Here is a 20,908-nt window from a genome sequence, read left to right as displayed (position 1 = left end):
TGAGTGAGCACAGATCCATGTGCCAGTTGGCGCCCTGCCTTGCCATATTTCCTTTTAGTGAGGTATTCCTCAATCCATGTCCCTACCTCTGGCTTAGCCCAGCGGTGGGAGTAAAAAGGTCTGTTTATGTTCATTAAGTTTTTGTTTAAGGATAAAACTGCAGCTAAACTTTTGAAGTACTGTAATTTTAAAACATGCTCACCACACTGGAGAAAAACAACCTCCTATTCCATCTGTGGCACATAGTAGTCTAATTCCCTATGGGCTGGTCCAATTTCAGTTGTGTTTAGTGTACAGCTGCTGAGTGGTGTTGATGGCCTGTGCTATATACTGGAAGTCAGACTAATGATCTGGTAGTCCCTTCTGGCCTTGAACTCTGATTCTATGAAACTTCAAATACCCATTGCTTTAAAAATTATTCTTTTTACATATAGGAACAGAACTGGAACCAGTGGAAGGGAATCCATATAGATGCATTTGGAAAATCAGTTGTTGGCGAATGGCAGAAGATGTAAGATAAATATTAAGTTGCTTGGTATTGTTAATGGGTAAACTTTTTTTCCTGAAATCAAGTGATACTGACACTCACTTCCACACAGTTGAATCTACCCTTTGTGCTTACATCTCAGGGGGGTTTGTTTTCAGTGTTTCTGAGAGGATTCCTCAAGTGGGTAGTATATTTGTGTGTCCTAATTAATCTGTGAAACTGGCATCACAACTGAGACAAATGGCTTAGGAAACATCTAAAAAGGATTAGTTCTCTTTTAGGAATAAGAGTGAAACTGTAGATATTAGCTAAGATATCATTACAGGGACTGATGATCTTCATTCTTCTTGGCATAAGAAATTTTTCTGGGGTCAGGAAAAATCTCCGCTTTCTCCCAACTCAGTATAGTATTGCCTAATAAGGTATCTTGGGGGTTGGAGGTATATTTAGCCCTTCATTGAAACAGCAGTCATTAACTATTCTTGGAAGCTGCTGAATCGACCCTGTTATAATGGATTGATGTCTAGTAAAATTTCAAGTGATTATGAAGTTGAGCAAGAACTCTAATAGAGATGATTTTTCTTAAATATATGTATTAGGAGCAGTTTAATAGATATGAGAGAGCAATCTACGCAGCACTCAGTGGAAACCTCAAACAGGTATGTGATATTTCATGTCAGATAAGTACTATTTCTCTTGGTAAAAATGCATTTCTTTCTCATAGCTGAGAGCAGAATTTTAGATAGCTAGTACGGTCACTTGTGTAATGTTTGTAAAACCTAGTAAACAAGAAGATCGTAAACATGATAGACACCTTTACATCATTATGATATCTAAATTAAGCTAGCACAATCAAACTTTATAGGTTTTTTTGTTTTGCCTTCTATCAATAAAGCCAATTCAGATTTTCCTGTTTTGGTCAGTCCAGATTTCTAGTATTCTTTTGATAGCTATGTTAAACTAGCTTTCATACGACAGAAGTGTGAGATGGAAAAGGATCTAATGTGCTATTTAGTCCACCTCCCTGCTGATGCAAGAGTATTTACCATTTGTCTTCACTGTCTGTGTGCTCTAGTCTTAAGTCTTAACCAATAAGCCCCTCACCACTTGATGAGATTATTCTACAATCTGATCTCACTGTCAGGCTTTTCCTATATTCAGCCAAATTGTGCCTTTTTCAGTTGTTTCCCATTACTCTTTTTAACACCTTCAATTATCTTCCTTTTTCCCCCCTTGGTTTTAGACCTTTCACATATTTTTGATATGTTTTCCCCACCCTTATCTTTTATCACTATGCTATACATATTATTTTTTCTTTCATTTCTTCAAAATGTAATCCTTCCAATTCCTTAAGGAGAGCACTAAGTACGTTGGCTGAGACACCTGGACCTGGGAAAAGACAACTTTAAATTCTACATTTAACTGTAGCAATCAAAGACCTGAGCATTATTGTTGACACATCAACAAAAATCTCTGCTCAGCGTGTAGCTGTAATAAAAATAAGCAAGATGTTAGGATTGGACAGTAGTACTGATAATATTACTATTTGTTCACATAATGGAATTATGTGACTGTATCTGGGATATCATGTTCAGTTCTGGTCACTCTGTCTCAAAAAGATATAGTAGAAAACTTCTGCTGATTTTTGAATGTGGGATTACACTGGGCACATTCACCATCTGGGAGGGTTACTAACATTTTTCTCATCAGCAATTTAAATAGAAATCCATGACTTAAATAGAAGCATGTCCATGATTGCTGCATGTCCCACGCACTCTTCCCTTTTATTTCCACTGTCCACCCTTTCCTTGAGCCCAAAGGAAGTAAATGGGAAGCTGCCTTGGAGGTGACTGAGCCCCTTCTATATGGGCATGAGATCCGCCCAGGGAGTGCACCCTGTGACAGTCATGAGCAGAGTCAAGCCCCAAGTCCAGGCCCCATAACTAGTTTTGATTGTCACTTCTGTATAATCTTTATACAGAAGTGACAATCTGTTCTTTGCATCTGTTCCTACCTTTTTGCTCTGAAACATTGTAAGCTTTTGGTGGTTGAATATCAGGGATTCATGCTCTACTCAAAGAAGAGGAGTTATTTAAGTTAAGGCCAATATTGGCACAAGAACAAATGGATATAAACTGGCCATCAATAAGTTTAGCCTTGAAACTAGATGAAGGTTTCTAACCATCAAAGGAGTTAAGTTCTGAAACAGCCTTCCACGGGGAATAGTGCGGTCAAAACCCCAAAGTTTTAAGACTGAGTTTGCTAAGTTTATGGAGGGGATGGTATTGCTATTGCAGGCAATCTCATATGGCCTACCTGTGACTTCTATTAGCAAATATCTCCAGTGGCTGGAAATATTCCACTGGATGGAGGCAGAGGGGAGCCCTCTGAGTTACTACAGAGAATTTTTTCCCAGGTGTCCAGCTGGGGGGTCTTCCCCACATACTCAGGGTCTAGCTGATCACCATATTTAGTGTCAGGCAGGAATTTCCCCCAGCTCAGATTGGCAGAGACCCTGGGGAGGGGTTTCGCCTTCCTCTGCAGCATCAGGTACGAATCACTTGCTGGTCTAAACTAGCATAAAGGGTGGATTCTCTAGAACTTGAAGTCTTTAATATATGAGGACTTCAGTAACTCTGTTAAAGATTATGGGCCTGTTGCAGGGGTGGGTGAGGTTCTGTGGCCTGCAATGTGCAGGAGGTCAGACTAGATCATGATGGTCCCTTCTGGCCTTAAAGTCTGAGTCTAAATAGAGGACATTCAGAAAGTGGAAAAGAAGAATGAATGGAGGCATGGACTGGCAATTGTTTACATTGGAGAGGAGATGAAGAAAAGGGGATGTGATAGTATACAAAATAATGATGGCATAGAGAAGGTAGATTGGGCCCTGGTCTTAACTCTTTGTATAATAGAATGGGGATATTCAAGAAAATTGAAAAGCATCAAATTTAAAATTTATAAAAGGCAAAACTTTTTAACGCAATGTAGTATTTGCTTGTGGAACTCATTGCTATATCATGTTGCTGATGCCAAGAGCTTAGCATGAGTCAGAAAAGGATTGGGCATAAAGGCTATAATTTTCAAATGAGCCTAAGGGATTTAGTGTACAAATCGCATTGACTCTTATTTGGGTACCTTGCTCCTTTAGGTCCTTTTGAAAATCTGTGTAATATAGGTAGGAAGAACTTCCAGAGGTACAATACTAAGGATTAAAAATCTAAAAGAAGCTAAGTGTTTTGGCAGATACAGAAACCCTCATGATTCTGGGCGTATAAAACCAGCATCTAACTAATGGGATTCGGCTACAGCAAGATTTCTTGTGCCTTTCTTTGAAGCATCAGAGGCCACTGTTCGAGACAGGATACTGGACTATATAGACCATAGATGGGATCCCATATGGCCATTACATCTTCTGATATTTCTTTAGTTCTTTAATTCAGACTTTTTTCTTTTTAACATGAAGCTTCTTCCAGTTTGTGATACCTGGGAAGATACAGTCTGGGCATATTTCCGGGTCATGGTGGATTCGTTGGTAGAGCAGGAAATCCGTACATCAGTAATGACCACAGAGGAACTGGAAGAGCTCCCTAGAGAGTATTTAGAAACAAAGTAAGTCTTTAGTACTATTGTGCACTTTAACTTCAATAAAGGTCATGTGATCTGCAGTCATTCAAATTAACTGTTTCTGTACCTTCATTTTTCTCTTATTTTGAAGCTGGACTTTAGAAAAGGTTTTTGAAGAACTCCAGGCTACAGACAAAAAGGTAAATACTTAATACAGAACTTCCAGTCAACATTTTAGTGTATTTATATTGTCCCAGGGAATTGCTTTTAATCCAGTATTTAACAGAATGATCTCAAATATGCACTGGGACTGAAGAAATCAATGGCAAGCTCTTTTTTTTTAAAAAAGTCATTTGGTTTTAATCTCCTTCTGAAAGGTTCTATTATAGATTTCCAAGAATTTTTTTTGCCTCCATAGTGGATATTTTTTTGAATGCAAATGAATTAAGTTTCAAAATTCTTCCCCTCGCCCCCACTGACAGCCCATTTGACAATGAAAGGAATACAGGCAACTTAAAAACCTGAAAAATTCAAAAAATGAGGTACACTTGACCCCAACTTCCTCTGCCAAACTGGCTGACTATAATGAAGAAACAGCGAAGCTGACTATCAAGTGCTCTCAAATGTACAAAGTAGGAAAAATGAAAAAAGAGAATTTTTCCCTAATCTTGTTTCTTGTACTAATACTAGATAAAATTTTCATTTGTGATTTGATTCAGTGTCCTTTTAAGAGGTTTCAGTTTTTGCATACTAATGCATAGCAGGAATCTGAACAATGTAAGATTTTATTCATTTGAGTAGGTCACACATCCATAGTACCTTTAACATCTAGGGTATTAATTACATTTTTTGCACAAGATTAAACTGAAGGCCTGTTTATAGACTGAAGACCCATGTATTTACCCTGTTAAATATTCACTTGATAACATGCAGAGACATATGCTTTAACAAGCATACGCATATATATACATACACACGCTCCTACCTAGTTATCCCCATAATGTCAAATTTGTGTTTAAGACCTTTACAGTTGCATCTCTAGTATGTTCCATGCATTAGTTCCTCAAAGCACACAGGCTCTTCTTTGTGTATATATGTCTGGGCTTCATTTTCTTGTCTGTTGCGCTAGTAGTTTTGTGGAATCCATTTTCTCTTACCTTTCAAATTGTATACATCTCCATCATGCTTTTTTATTCTCACTAAGAGCACATACATAGATTTTTTTTCCCTCCCCCAGCAGCATTAATTTCTGCTGTTAGTCTATAAGGTGCCAGAGGACTCTTTGCTACTTTTATTAATTTCTTAGACACCTTTTCTTCCCCTCCCCCAATTCTACCATTCTTTTCTTATGTGGCACCCCTAGTATCTGACAGTACGTCAGGTGTATACTCTCCTGCACTTTGCACAATACCCTATTCTCAGCATAGTTATTTGATTCAGGTTAGCCCTCCTCAGAGAGGGATCCTATTATATTATGGGTTAGACTGTATGGTATATATGGTTTTCACAGGAAACTTGAACTTTTTTTCAGAGAGTTTTAGAGGAGAACCAGGAACACTATCATGTGATTCAGAAGTTCATTATTTTGGGAGATGTGGATGGTAAGCTTTGTTCTGTGACTTTTTTTTTTTTCCAAAGGTCAATTCTTTTTATTATTTATAGTTACTTTTATGGGAATTACAAGTGAAAATGTTTCCTAACTTCTAACCATGCAAAGTCAGTCTGAAAATCAAGCTGATTTCAAATCTGGCTTACATGATGCCAACAATAAAGATTCTACAATCAGAACTTTAGCATTGCCTCCTCGACTAGTATTGACCTCAACAGTCCAAGCAGAAGTAAAAAGTAGTAAAATATAATTTAGTCAGAAAAGCATGCAGATTCTTCTGACTACATTTGGGAAGAAGACTGGTGGAATAAAAATGTCATTGTTCAGACTAGAACAGCATGTTGAGAGCTATGCTTTAGTAAGATGGGGGAGGGACAGCTCCGTGCTTTGAGCATTGGCCTGCTAAACCAGGTTTGTGAGTTCAATACTCGAGGGGGCCAGTTAGGGATCTGGGGCAAAATCAGTACTTGGTTCTGCTAATGAAGGCAGGGGGCTGGACTCAATGACCTTTCAGGGTCCTTTCCAGTTCTATGAGATAGATAGATCTCCATATAGATGGATATAGTCCTGTTGGAACATTCTAGCTCTCCCAAATACATTGGGTTGAAATATTTCTCAGCTGTCATCTTCTCCCCCACTGTAAAGCTAATGTAGACATGTACTTTATGGCTACAGGCTTGATGGATGAATTTAACAAATGGCTTTCCAAAGACAGAAGTGTGCTCCCTGGGCACCTCCTTCGGTTCATGACGCATCTTATTCTGTTTTTCCGCACTGTGGGACTGCAGACAAAGGTAAATTCCATTTGTTTTATTTAATTATATTCTGCCTCTTGTCATGAAACCTAGGCTTACTGAATTAACACACACACAAATATGAAGTACACAAATTATGGCAAATTGCTAATAAATTGACCTGAATAGAGGAGGAGTTAATCCTAGAATCCAAAGTACCACTTGAAACAAAAAAGGTAGAGTGGTACAAAAAGACAACCAAATCCTAAATAAAATTAATATATCTTATAGTGCTTGCCAAATTTTTGTCCAAGGAGAACAAATGCCAATCATAGGAGCCATTTACCGATCAAGACCCTACTGCCAAACTCACTGTTTTAGGCATTGGCATTAAGAGCATCTCAGCTACTATGAGTATGAAGCAAGAAGAGGTCTCTCCAAGAACCTGGTATCAGACCATTCAGTGTTTTAAAGACAATGAGTAACAGCTGGAATTGCACCTCGTGCTATGGGCTGAGGGAACCTCTACTTAAATAGTGAGCTACTTCATTCTGCACCAGCTTAAGCTTTCAGGTATTTTTCAAGTGTAGCCCTAAGCATAGCACTTTGTCAACTAGAGGCTGGGTGACACAAGATGTGGGCTGACTAAGAAAGGAGTAGTTGTAACCTCACAGAATCATGGAAATGTAGGGCTGAGAGGGATTCAAAAGTCAAGTCCAGCCCTGTTTTGAGGCAGGGTCAAATAAACCTAGACCGTTCCTGACAGGTGTTGGTCCATCTTGTTCTTGAATCCCCATCATTGGAGGTTTTTCACAATGTCCCTTGGAAGCCTATTCCACAATTGAACTACCCTTATAGTTAGAAAGTTTTTCCTAGTATGTAACCTAAATCTCCCTTGCTGCAGATTAAGCCCATGACTTCTTGTCCTAACTTCAGTGAACATTAGACATCAGTCGTTCTGACAGTCATATGCAGTCTCAGATAATAAAAGGCATTGTGAACTGCTGCCTGCAAATGTAGGAATTCTAGCCTGCAAACCATTTTGGCAAAAGACAGCCGTGTATCCTTATTAGCTTATGTAGATGCCATTCCATCCCATTTTTCTAGATGTTTTCTCATAACTACAATCATCCCTTTAATCTTGTCAGGATTTCAGTCAAAGCCAGTTTGCATTCAGCTAAATCTTTCTCAGCCAGATGCTGGGAAAGTAGTGAAAGCAGATCTAAAGCTGCATTGAACTAGGTATCAACCTACTACAGTTACTGCAGGGGCAACTTCACACGAGTATACTAGAAGGAAAAATGAGTAGTTGAATACTACACTCTGAGGGGAAACAGTGAACTTGATTAAGGGCCACTCCGTCAACCCTCACTGAATCCCACAAGGAAGATGCAGTTTTGCAAACTCTTGTGATTTTTTTTTTTTTAAGCTGCAGCTCCTGGAGGCATGTTTTTAGCACGAGATTCTCACTTCATGGTTTTAGAGAAAAGTTTGCAAATGTGACTTGAGTGTGTATCCTAAAAGGTCAAAATTCTGAAGGCAAATATAAAAACTCAGGTTTTTTTTTAATCTTATGACTTTTGTGGGGCATGACTCATAACTAGGACCCTACCAAATTCATGGTCCATTTTAGTCAATTTCACAGTCAGAGGATTTTAAAAATTGTGAACTTCTTGATTCTAGCTATTTAAATCTGAAATTTCATGCTGTTGTAATTGTAGGGGTCCTGACCCAAAAAGAAGTTGAGGGGGTTGCAAGGTTATTGTAGGGCAGGGTTGTGGTACTGCTACCCTTACTTCTGCGCTGCTGCTGGCAGCGGCGCTGCCTTCAGAGCAGGGCAACTGGAGAGCAGTGTGTGCTGGCCTTGGAGCCCAGGTCTGAATGCAGAGCCACCGTCAGCAGCAGAGCAGAAGGATGACATAGTATAGTATTGCCACCTTTACTTCTGCACTGCTGCTGCTAGCAGAGTGCTGCCTTTAGAGCTGGGCACTCAGCCAACAGCCGCCACTCTCCAGTTGCCCAGCTCTGAAGGCAGCACAGAAGTAAGGGTGGCAATACCGTGATCTCTTCCCCCTCCAAAAAAAACAAAACCCTCTCTAGTATAGGTGAAAGCACAGACAAGACCAGATTTCATGGTCTGTGATACGTTTTTCGTGGCCATGAATTTGGTAGGTCCCTTCTGAACTCTTTTGGGTTGGGAATACTGGAGATGTCAAAACCTCAATCAGCAGTATCCAAAGCTACTGATATTGAATAAAATTCACATGTACAGCTTCACCTTTAGTCCTTTAAGATGCCATCGGACTCGTTGTTGTTTTTGTGGATACAGACTAACATGGCTACCCCTCTGAGCTTTAGCCTAGTCAGTCAGCAGGATGAGATCAGCCACCCTCAACAGCAATACAGTCAGTCCAAGGTCAGAAACCAGACCCGTGGTGGTGTAGGAAATGTGTATGTTACCTGCCCAGTAGTGCCCCCTGCTGGCTAAGTGTGGCTCTGCAGTGCCCTGCCTCAATTTCTTTCTCTGTGCCCCCTAAGAACTCCAAAGATATAAGATGCAGTTCTGTGATATGGAAATGATTGAGGCAGAGACTGTGTACATCAAGATCTAGACAGGATATAGCATAGGACTAAAAATTCTCTGGGTAGCAGGCACTGATACTTGGAGGACTCTTCAGCCACCAACTATATCTAAGATACGAAGAAGCAGGAGATAATGAGCAGAACATGGTAATGCAAAAAAATGATGCAGGGGTAAAAGCTGCCTGTTCCTTCGATTAGTGGTTGTGTGGACAACAGATGATGATTATAATTTTCCACAAGACAGAAACAGTTTGTGGTCTAAAGGCTGAGCACTAAAATCCCCAGAGCATTTTCAAAACCTCATTTGGACCAGGGGACCGCCAGCCTCCAAGAGCAGATCATAGAAATGGGTCCACCACCAGAGCTTGCTGCAGTGAGTAAATTACTGAAGCAGTGATATTCAGCTAGCTCTGTGTCTGCATTTAACCTTGGCAATCTTATAAGTGCAATGGGAAAAATGGCAAAAAGAGATGCATAGTTGCTTTCATTATGTTATTTTACTTAAAATTGAAATTTTTTTTTTCCAATTAAGGAGGAAGTCTCTGTTGAAATCTTAAAGACCTACATTCAGGTAAGCTTTCAAAAGTATAGGGGCTTTTTCTGCTCTGCTCAGCTGTGGTTGGGGATAGGGGAATAAAAGGCAGCTTTAAAGTTACTGTAGCATATTTTAATGCAACAAATGGAAACGCTTGAGGGAGAGCTAAGAAAAATATTAATTATTGAATCCTACTAGATAGACTCATAGACTCTAGGACTGGAAGGGACCTCGAGAGGTCATCGAGTCCAGTCCCCTGCCCTCATGGCAGGACCAAATACCGTCTAGACCATCCCTGATAGACATTTATCTAACCTACTCTTAAATATCTCCAGCGATGGAGATTCCACAACTTCCCTAGGCAATCTATTCCAGTGTTTAACTACCCTGACAGTTAGGAACTTTTTCCTAACGTCCAACCTAAATCTCCCTTGCTGCAGTTTAAGCCCATTGCTTCTTGTTCTACCATTGGAGGCTAAGGTGAACAAGTTTTCTCCCTCCTCCTGATGACACCCTTTTAGATACCTGAAAACTGCTATCAGGTCCCCTCTCAGTCTTCTCTTTTCCAAACTAAACAAACCCAATTCCTTCAGCCTTCCTTCATAGGTCATGTTCTCAAGACCTTTAATCATTCTTGTTGCTCTTCTCTGGACCCTCTCCAATTTCTCCACATCTTTCTTGAAATGCGGTGCCCAGAACTGGACACAAAACTCCAGTTGAGGCCTAACCAGCGCAGAGTAAAGCGGAAGAATGACTTCTCGTGTCTTGTTTACAACACACCTGTTAATGCATCCCAGAATCATGTTTGCTTTTTTTGCAACAGTATCACACTGTTCACTCATATTAAGCTTGTGGTCCACTATGACCCCTAGATCTCTTTCTGCCTTACTCCTTCCTAGACAGTCTCTTCCCATTCTGTATGTGTGAAACTGATTGTTCCTTCCTAAGTGGAGCACTTTGCATTTATCTTTATTGAACTTCATCCTGTTTACCTCAGACCATTTCTCCAATTTGTCCAGATCGTTTTGAATTTTGACCCTGTCCTCCAGAGCAGTTGCAATCCCTCCCAGTTTGGTATCGTCCGCAAACTTAATAAGCGTACTTTCTATGCCAACATCTAAATCGTTGATGAAGATATTGAACAGAACCGGTCCCAAAACAGACCCCTGCGGAACCCCACTTGTTATACCTTTCCAGCAGGATTGGGAGCCATTAACAACTACTCTCTGAGTACGGTTATCCAGCCAGTTATGCACCCACCTTATAGTAGCCCCATCTAAATTGTACTTTCCTAGCTTATCTATAAGAATATCATGCGAAACTGTATCAAATGCCTTACTAAAGTCTAGGTATATCACATCCACCGCATCTCCCTTATCCAGAAGGCTCGTTATCCTATCAAAGAATGCTATCAGATTAGTTTGACAGGATTTGTTCTTTACAAATCCATGCTGGCTATTCCCTATCACCTTACCACCTTCCAAGTGTTTGCAGATGATTTCTTTGATTACCTGCTCCATTATCTTCCCTGGCACAGAAGTTAAACTAACTGGTCTGTAGTTTCCTGGGTTGTTTTTATTTCCCTTTTTATAGATGGGCACTATATTTGCCCCCTTCCAGTCTTCTGGAATCGCCCCCGTCTCCCATGATTTCCCAAAGATAATAGCTAGAGGCTCAGATACCTCCTCTATTAACTCCTTGAGTATTCTAGGATGCATTTCATCAGGCCCTGGTGACTTGCAGGCATCTAACTTTTCTAAGTGATTTTTTACTTGCTCTTTCCTTATTTTCTCTTCTAAACCTACCCTCTTCCCGTAAGCATTCACTATACTAGACATTCCTTCAGACTTCTCAGTGAAGACCGAAACAAAGAAGTCATTAAGCATCTCTGCCATTTCCAAGTCTCCCGTTACTGTTACCCCCTCCTCATTGAGCAGTGGGCACAGGAACTCACTTGCACATACTAGAGCTTGTGTTAGCAATGCCTAGGGACATGTCTACGCTTACCGGGTATTGATGCTGTGGTGATTGATGCTAAATCGATGCAGATCATTCTCTTGTCGACTCCGGTATTCCACCAGAAGGAGAAGCATAAGGTAAATCAACAGGAGAGTGTCTCCCGTCGACCCAGTGCGGTATAGTCACTGCAGTAGGTCCACCTAAGCTAAGCCAACTCCAGCTACCTTATCCACGTAGCTGCAGTTGTGTAACTTAGGTCGACTTACCCCCTGTAGTGTAGACAAGGCCTGAGTGAGAACTAGTTTGATAGACCCCTGCCTGTAAATGAAGATTCAGTTGAATCTTTTTGTCTAATCTTGCCTTTTAGAAATTTGTGTTCTGCATTCTGATACTCATGATGCTGGGCGGTGTATATATGTAAACAATAGAAATGGAATATAGAATGGGTTCTGTACAGAAGCATATTCGTTATCGTTGTATTTAATATTTTTATTTTGCAGCGGTTGGTGAGTGAGAAGCACACAGATCTAATAGCATTTTATGTCAGCCACTTACCTCAGGAGCTAGCTGTTGCTCAATATGCTGTATTTTTGGAAGATGTCACAGAAACTGAGCAACGTCACCACTGCCTTGAGCTAGCAAAGGAAGCAGGTAAGAAATGCTGAGGTTAGCCTTATAAGCTTTTTCTGCCTTTGAGGTTACCTTGCAGAAACATTAGTTCCATTATTACTAATCCCAGCTACACAAATGTTGTTGGGCAGTTTTCACTATTTTCAGTTACACTAAATTTATATCATTTTTGTGAACAGTTATATTTTTAGGACTGGCCTATGTTTCAGGAGGATCAGTCTCTTTATAACTGTTTCCTGGAATTGGATTTTTCTTTCTAAATTAACCTGTTAAATTTTTTAACATGCAGTCACTTCCGAACCAGAAAGGAAACAAATGCCAAGTTAACTGCCTGACTGATCCACGTATCCTTATTTTTTCAATGAGTTGGCCAAGGCTTTCATGATTCTTACCCAGGCCCGAATTAAAGAGCATGCAACGAAGGCTGTTGTCAGACCCATGTACTGACTCTAGGATTTGGCAGAGCTGTGAAGCTCACTGTCCCTCTCCCTTCCTGCTTACAGTGCTGCTTTCTAATCCTCCATCGTGGTTGTAAAATTAACGTACAACCTTTCCCTTCCTCTCTTCCCCACTGAAAAAAACTCCAGCTAAATGGCCAACTTTGCTGCTTACCTGGGAGGGGTTCTACTATCACGTTGAAACTGGAATCTCTTGCATAGAAGTATATTTACTGTGAGGCTGTCTAATCTGTTGGTCAATGCAGCTTCTATGCATGTTCTCTGGTTCATAAATACCCTTTCATCTAGGCAATATTCTGCCTCCTTTTTTGTTTTTGTTTTGTTTTTTCTGAAACAGTACACTTTTTGTTTAGAAAACAAGACAATATGACAATATAAGTATACTTTCTTTATACTCATAATTGGAAGGGTGTCTATTTTTTCTTTTGCATTTTTATTCATCTTCCAGATACAATGTAGCTAAGATAACATCTCTTGCCAAACAAGTTACTGATACAAAATCTACAAAAGCACTGCTGTGAGGTTCCCTTAGTCTCTAGACTATTAAATCAGTTGTGTTGCCTTCTTCAGTCCAGGGTTCTGGGAATAGCTGGGTCTTAAAATATGTGCCTATATATCAGTCCTACTACACAGATGGAAAAGCATACTTAAACTTTAATTGTTTTACTGTTCCTTCCCACTGTTTGTGATTTTTTTCTTTAAAAACTCAAATGTCATTCTCTTTAATGCTGATAATCAGTTTTGCATTTCAAAATCATGTGGGTCAGTCTTGCAGTGAGCACAGTCATATAAGTGACTAGCACTAAAATAAAATGATCAACACTTCCTATAAAAATTGATTAAATATTGATATATAATTTTATCTTAAACTTAGGTCTGGATGTTGCAACCATAACAAAAACTGTTGTTGAAAACATTCGCAAGAAAGATACTGGCGAGTTCACTCACCATGACCTGGCACTAGGTACCGGCACAACAGAGGTAAAGATCTATGTACAGATTTCAGCCAGCAGTACAAAGATTCCAGTGTGCAATATTCAGGAACAGGACTCTCTTTACCGACAGTGTCCATATTTCTGTTTTTAAGCAAATTAAGGTGGAAAATGAAAATTTGCCTCCTCCCTTAGGGTCATTGTCAACACCACTCAACAGCAGCTAAGCGGTACTTTCGTGATCATGATACTGTAATTAGCCGTGAACTCACTTTCCCAAAGTATGGTATGTGAGCAACTGGCCGAGTGGAGCTACAGGAATAGTAATTAACTGAAACTTTGACTGGAATAGATTTTGGGTGGAACTAGGCTACCAGAGAATATTTGTTTTTCCCAAATCTTTTGGTGGTAGAACTGCGATTAAACCAGTCTACCATAAGCGTCCCATAAAGCTGTGTGGAGACTTCTTGGTAGGATACTATTTAATGCCTAGAACCAAGTGTATTTAACTTTGCTTTATCCTTGAAAAAGATCTTAAGTCTAATAAATATGCTTTTACAGGAAGATCGCTTGAAGATTGATGTGATTGACTGGCTGGTATTTGATCCTGCACAAAGGGCTGAAGCACTTAAGCAAAGCAATGCTATAATGAGGAACTTCTTGGGTACTATAATTTTACAGATTTTATTTGTGTAGTAGATTTTAACATAGTCTCATTGCCAATTAGTCTTGGCAATCTAAGAACATTAGATTTGGATTAAAATCGTATAGCTCATTAAGGAACATGACTAGGACAGTGAAGAGGGTCAAGTATCCTCCATTTGAAATTATATCAAAATTGTATCATAAGCTGGTCACCAGCATTAACCAATTTTGTAATAACATTATAAAAGTACTGAAATTCTTAATCAAATTGTCACAGCATCCAAGAAACATGAAGCAGCAAAAGATGTGTTTGTGAAGATTCCACAAGATTCCATAGCAGAAATATACAATCAGTGGGAGGAACAAGGAATGGATAGTCCGCTTCCAGCTGAAGATGACAATGCTATAAGAGAGCATTTATGTATCAGAGCATACCTGGTGAGAATCAAATGCAATAAACCTTGGGTACTTGAAATCACTTATGGGTAACTATAGTTTTTGCCTCTTATATTAGGATTGGAAATGGCTCTGGAGAAGCATGTACATATTTGAGCAAATGTGCACTGTAGTTGAAATGTTACAAAGTGGTAGTGGTTTTTCTGCACTGTTGACAAATGTTGATTCTCTTGAATAACTTTGGAGAAGCAAGATGTGCTAAATTCTTCTATTGTAAAAATTTAACAAGGAGATCAATGTAACAGAGCAATTCACAAATCAATCAAAGTCTGAGTAGCAATCTTTAGCAAAAGAAGCAAAGAATATATATATGCAAGCAAGAAGCAATGTTATCTCTAGCTTGCTTCTTGCTTGCATATATATACCTGCCCCTGGAAATTTCAACTGCATGCATCCGACGAAGTGGGTATTCACCCACAAAAGCTCATGCTCCAAAACGTCTGTTAGTCTGTAAGGTGCCACAGGACTCTTTGCTGCTTTTACAGATCCAGGCTAACACGGCTACCCCTCTGAATCTTTAGCATATGTTTTTTTTCCAATGCAATTTAGGAAGCCCATGAAACATTCAATGAGTGGTTTAAACACATGAACTCAGCTCCACAGAAGCCTACTTTGCTGCCACAAGCAAGCTTCACTGAGAGAGTGGCCCATGAACATAAAGAGAAGAAGTATGAGGTATACAGAATGTGTAGATGTTAGTCTCAAAGTTTGTTGACAAAATATGTTGAAATGTAAAAATGATCACATAAATACTCTACATTCCAATAGTCCCTGTTCAGGACAGTCCACTTTTAATACAGTAAAATGTACTAATTCACATTGATTTGGGAGATCCATTTTTTGAATACTGAAAATAAATTTAAAAAAAATCAAACATAGTAAGGCTACTGCATTATAAAGTGCTCCTATATTTTAAAACTGTATTTAATCTTTATTTATAGTACTTCATAATATACTAGTAAATATTCTACTGTATAATTTTGTAAAAATATTCAGTCTTAGTAATACGAGACCTCTCTACTGTATTCTGCTAATAAATCTTCACTGGACAGTGAGGGAGACTGATGTTTTGTGTGATGAACTATTGTATTTTACTACCCTCTTATCTCCTCTTATAAAAGATGTTGCAGGTTTTTCTCACCTAAAGACCTTCTTTATAGACTTCACATGTTGGCAAGTACAAAATATACTGTAGGTAGTTTAATTGAAACGTGCAGTCTTGTTCCGGAGATATGGTAAAATAAGTTGTCACAATAGTCCTCTTGTCTGTGTCTGTCTGCTTCGAAACTATCTGTTTAACTCTCTTAATGTAGGTAATTAAACATGCATGACAGTGTCTATTAGCAGCTGGCATTTCAGCGAGCAGCTAAAATTTAATGTTTTTATTTAGAATTAGATCTGTCAATGTCTATACATTGGATTCAAATATCAGTTCTGTTAAAATCGGCCTTGGATATTCAATTTACTCTGTTTTTCTCCTTCAGATGGATTATGGTATTTGGAAAGGTCTTTTGGATGCTGTAACAGCTGATGTGAAAGAGAAAATGTACAACGTCTTGCTATTTGTTGATGGAGGATGGATGGTTGATGTCAGAGAGGTAAAATGCACTCTTGTACCTCAGAACAGGCCTCCAAAAAGCTGTTCCTACCCAATAATAAGAGACATTAGTACTTCCAAGTTTCACTTGCTGTTGCTGCTCAGTTACAATTCACTCTGGTGACTTGACTATCACCATGCATGGATTTTTTTCCCACCATGACTGGGAATATGAGAATTGCCCTACCAAGTCCAGAGTCCTGTCTCTGACAGTGTTTAGTACCAGATTCATCAAAGGAGGTATAAGAAACCATGTAGTGGACATCTAAAGAATAGTGTGCTGACAGGAGTAGTTTCTTCCAAACTTCTTAAGCTAGTGGCTGGCTTCTGCCCTGCTTGAGATCAAAATGTGAATTTTCAGGACAAATCTATCTGAAAGAAGTTTACAAACTACATTAAATATGGTTGGAAAACATGGACTGCTTTAACTGGACATAGGCAAAATGTGGAGTTAGCAACCAGTCTGACAGCACTTAGGGAAAAATACCCTATTATGAATCCTTATTTCCTTTTGTGTTAATTTTTTTTAAGGAAAATCATTTTCTTTGCAATACAATAACCATTTGTAGATTGTTTTTAAGTCTTCCAAACTTGTAAATATGTGTTATAGCTGTTTCCACTATGTTTTGCTGCATGACTTTTTCCCCCTGACAGTTAGAATTGGGCAGAAGTACTGTTGCTTTGTGAGGACAATATAATAAAACCTAGTAAAGGAACGTACTTGTAACTAATGCATACTTTTTTATGGTAAGGATGCTGAAGATGACCCCGAACGAACACATCAGATGATCTTGTTGCGAAAACTGTGCCTGCCTATGATTTGCTTTCTACTTCACACAGTTTTACACAGCACCAGACAGTACCAGGAATGCCTGAGACTAGCTGATGTGGTTGCTTCAGAGCGACACAAGCTCTATGTGGTGAGACAGAGCTCAAAACCACTTATTTATTTGCATTTTAAATCTAATGTAAAGAAATCCACAATTGCTTAGTATAGTTAAAACTACAGAGTGTGTCTTTGTAAACGAAGTCATGAAGCTACAGTTAGAAGAACAAACACTAGGTCATACGGTTTAATCTTGTTACTGCAGCAGTAAAGGATTTCTTGACACAGTTAACCTTTTATGCGAGTTTTTTGCTATACTTTATTTCAAAGTTGATAAGGCCATGAGAATTACACAGAAAATATTCAGATAAACAGTATCTCATTCTTCTGCATGGTGCCATTGGTGTGGTTTGGGGGGTTTATTTTATTTTTTAAATTGTAATAAGAGATTTATTGCCCTGCCATTGCATTTCATTGCTGGTAGAGATCTTATAGAGCAGTACTCGCTGATACAATTTGTACATTGAATACCTTTATGTTTCTAGTCCTTATGGCTGTGAAAAAATCTTTTTTTCCAGTGTGAATCAGTAAGGGACTGTCTTGCAGAGTTTGCAGGTAAACCATCATCTGTAGGAGCTATGACTTGCCCAACTCAAGTGGCATTGACTCTGAAGCCTAATGACAACAAACATATATGTTAATATTACCTATTTCCCTGCTGATCTTTTTAGTGGAAACATCAGGCTGTTCTGGGTTAGTGAGTGGGTTTTGAGGTTGGCTGGATGACTTTGTGTACTCAGTCACTCTCTTCCAATCCTGACATCTGATCATGGAGTTCTGTTGAGACTGCCTAGACATAAGTTGAGCAGCGTACTTAAACCACTGTTTACTTGCAAATCTGTCTCATCTGTAAAGAAGATATGACCTCATGTATATCTCTTTTATTTTCAGGTGTTTTCTAAGGAAGAACTCAGAAAGCTGCTACAGAAGCTGAGAGAGTCTTCTCTAATGCTTTTGGACCAGGGTCTTGATCCTCTGGGATATGAAATTCAGTCATAGTTCTGCCATTCTAGTTATTGATAGGAACTTTTGAATGGCACTATGAATGGGAAGTCTGGACATCCTGTTCTGTTTGAAAAATACATGAACTTTTGGGGTAATGTCTTTTATAAAATTAAACTCAGATTTGAATATCTGTAATTGAAAAATGCTGACTAAATACTTGATGTAAGTTCATATAAAGTCTTTTTTTAAATGTTTTTTCCAATAAAATTGCTTTGTAAGCAGAAACCCTAATGTTTGTTGATTCTAACGTAAAAGTGTACATTAAGGCCCCAATGCTGCAAGTGACTCCAGATATGTGAACAGACCCCTGACCTTGCTTAATCAGGCAGTTCCACAGGAGCCACTTGTGGACTGAAACAGTCAGCCACCAGCAGAAGAAGAATGTCCAGAAGCCATGATCCCTCAATTGAGAAAGAAGGCTGTGCTGGTTAACAAACTGACCTGGGTTAGAAACTAAGTGAAGGCAGCTATAAACATAATATAGATTAAAACAAATGGAATAATGGGGAAGTTGATGGTAGGGAATATAAATCAGAAATTAGGAATTCTAGAAAACTGATAGAGAAGCAGAGGGACACAGGGAGAAACTTGTGACCAGCATAGTTAAGGACAATCAAAAGGAGTTTCTTAAATATATTGGGAACAAAAAGAATCCTGACAATGGTATATTGGTCCATTACTAGATAGAAATGGTAGAATTATCAGTAATGATGCAGAAAAGTCAGAAGTGTTCAATACATATTTCTGTTCTGTATTTGAGGAAAAAAAGATCTCATCATATGGTCATAACTCTTTCCATACCACTAGTCTCTTGGGAGAATGTTAAACTCAAGCTGTGAAGTTTGACATTTTTAAATCCGGTCCAGATAACTTGCCTGCAAGAGTTTTAAAAGGGCTCATTCAGGAGCTTGCAGGACTGTTCATGTTGATTTTCAATAAGTCTTGGAGCACTGGGGAAGCTCCTGAAGACGTGAAGAAAGCTAATGATGTGCCATTTTAAAAAAAGGGGAAATGGAATGACTCGGGTAACTATAGACATGTCAGCCTGACATCAATTCTGGGCAAGATAATGGAGTGGCTCAATTAATTAAGGATTAAAGAAGGGTAATGTAATTAATGCATATTAAGATGCGTTTATGGAAAATAGATCCTGCCAACTAACTTGATATCTTTGAAGAGATTACAAGTTTGGTTGATAAAGGTAATACCACTGATGTAATATACTTAGACTTCTGTACGGCCTTTGACTTGGTGACGTGAGATTTTCATTTTAAAAACTACAACAATATGGATTAAAACCTGATTAATGTAATTGTAAATGGGAAATCGTCATCAAGCAGATGTATTTCCAGTTGGATCCCTTAGGAATTGGTACTTGGTCCTATGCTATTTAATGTTTTTAATCAATGACCTGGAAGAAAAAATCATCAATGAAAGTTTGCAAATGACACATAGAGTGAGGGAGTGGTAAATAATGAAATTAGTGGTTCAGAGTGATCTCTATCACTTGATAAACTGGGCTCAAGCAAACAATATGCATTTTAACACGGCTAAACGAATACCTCTAGGAACAAAGAATGCAGGTCATTCTTACAGGACGGGGGACTCTATGCTGGGAAGCAGTGACTGAAGGAACATTTGGGGGTTGAGGTGGATAATCAGCTAAATGTGAGCTGTATGTGATACTGTGACTAAAACGGCTAATACAATCCTTGGATGCATAAATGGGAATCTTGAATGAGTAGAGCAGTTATTTTACCTGTTTGGCAATGGTGCAATCACTGTTGGAATACTGCATCCATTCTAGTGCCTGCAATTCAAGAGGAATGTTAAATAGGAGAGGGTTCAGAGAAGAGCTATGACAATGATTAAAGAAATTAGAACATACACCTTATAGGGACAGACTCAAGGAGCTCAATCTATTTTGCTTAACCAAGGGGAAGGATAAGGAGTAACTTGATCACAATCTATAAGTATCTCTGTGGGGAGCAAATATTTAATAATAGGCTCTTCACTCTAACAGAATGGTATAACATAACCCAATGGCTGAAAGTGGAAGCTAGAAGTTCAGATTGGAAATAAGGTAAAATTTTAACTGAGAATAATTAACCAATGGAACAACTTTAGCAAGGGTGGTAGTGGATTCTCCACTGACAATTTTTTACATCAAGATTGGATGTCTTTCTAAAATACATGCTATGGATATGGAATTATTTTGGGAAAGTCCTAAGGCCTGTATTATACAGGATGTCAGATTACATGATCTCAATGGTTCATTTTGGTCTTGGAAGCTAAGAAGTGCAGTGACGAAGGGAATGAGGCTGCAGGGAAATGTGTGTAGGGAAGTGTGAAAAGAAGTGGGAGGAAGAGACATTAAATTAAGAACACAAAAAGGAGGAGTTACTAACCCTTTTTTAAAAAAGACTATTGCTTTAAAGGCAGTTAAAATATCTGCATATGTTCTTGATATTACTCTTTCATTTCATGTAAACAATCAGGGTAGTTGCTTCAGGGATGGTGTGATCTCAAAAGGGGAGACATGGTCCATGTTTTGAAAAAGTTTGAAAATTCTTGTGCCAGAATCATCATTTCCTTTAGAAACCCCACTTTCAGTATGTTTAGCCATCATTTTAATTACACATTTAACTAAAACCTGGAGCGTATTTTTTTCTCTCTCCTAGATGGAGAAGAGCAAAGAGGCTAGAACTGACTATTGCACGCACAGGTTTTGATTTAGTAACCGGAGCATCGTAGTTCCTGGTCTAGCAACAGCTCAGAGTTTGAAAGGGAAGCCTCTTGTCAGTGTCCATGCCACAGACCCTTTCTGT

At 38.9% G+C, this 20,908-nt stretch overlaps 1 protein-coding gene across 3 annotated transcripts in view; it reads left to right on the top strand.

The window, feature by feature from the left end:
• NUP107 (nucleoporin 107) overlaps positions 1-18,305 on the top strand; it is a 46,883-nt gene extending 28,578 nt beyond the window's left edge. For all 3 annotated transcript variants that reach the window (XM_030548777.1, XM_030548779.1, XM_030548778.1), the window contains 15 exons: positions 435-511; positions 1,087-1,146; positions 3,951-4,096; positions 4,203-4,251; positions 5,583-5,652; positions 6,336-6,454; positions 9,510-9,548; positions 11,972-12,122; positions 13,434-13,540; positions 14,053-14,155; positions 14,414-14,574; positions 15,142-15,267; positions 16,077-16,190; positions 16,942-17,109; positions 17,967-18,305. In XM_030548777.1, the coding sequence (XP_030404637.1) occupies positions 435-511; positions 1,087-1,146; positions 3,951-4,096; positions 4,203-4,251; positions 5,583-5,652; positions 6,336-6,454; positions 9,510-9,548; positions 11,972-12,122; positions 13,434-13,540; positions 14,053-14,155; positions 14,414-14,574; positions 15,142-15,267; positions 16,077-16,190; positions 16,942-17,109; positions 17,967-18,074 (1,598 nt within the window). In that variant the 3' untranslated portion in view covers positions 18,075-18,305. The remainder of the gene's footprint in view (positions 1-434; positions 512-1,086; positions 1,147-3,950; positions 4,097-4,202; positions 4,252-5,582; positions 5,653-6,335; positions 6,455-9,509; positions 9,549-11,971; positions 12,123-13,433; positions 13,541-14,052; positions 14,156-14,413; positions 14,575-15,141; positions 15,268-16,076; positions 16,191-16,941; positions 17,110-17,966) is intronic.
• Positions 18,306-20,908: the final 2,603 nt, after the last annotated feature.

This window comes from Gopherus evgoodei, chromosome 1, assembly GCF_007399415.2.
Source record: "Gopherus evgoodei ecotype Sinaloan lineage chromosome 1, rGopEvg1_v1.p, whole genome shotgun sequence".
Lineage (NCBI taxonomy): Eukaryota > Metazoa > Chordata > Testudines > Testudinidae > Gopherus > Gopherus evgoodei.
The sequence above is the reverse complement of the archived record's forward strand: the minus strand, read 5'-3'. Positions and strand labels throughout refer to the sequence as shown.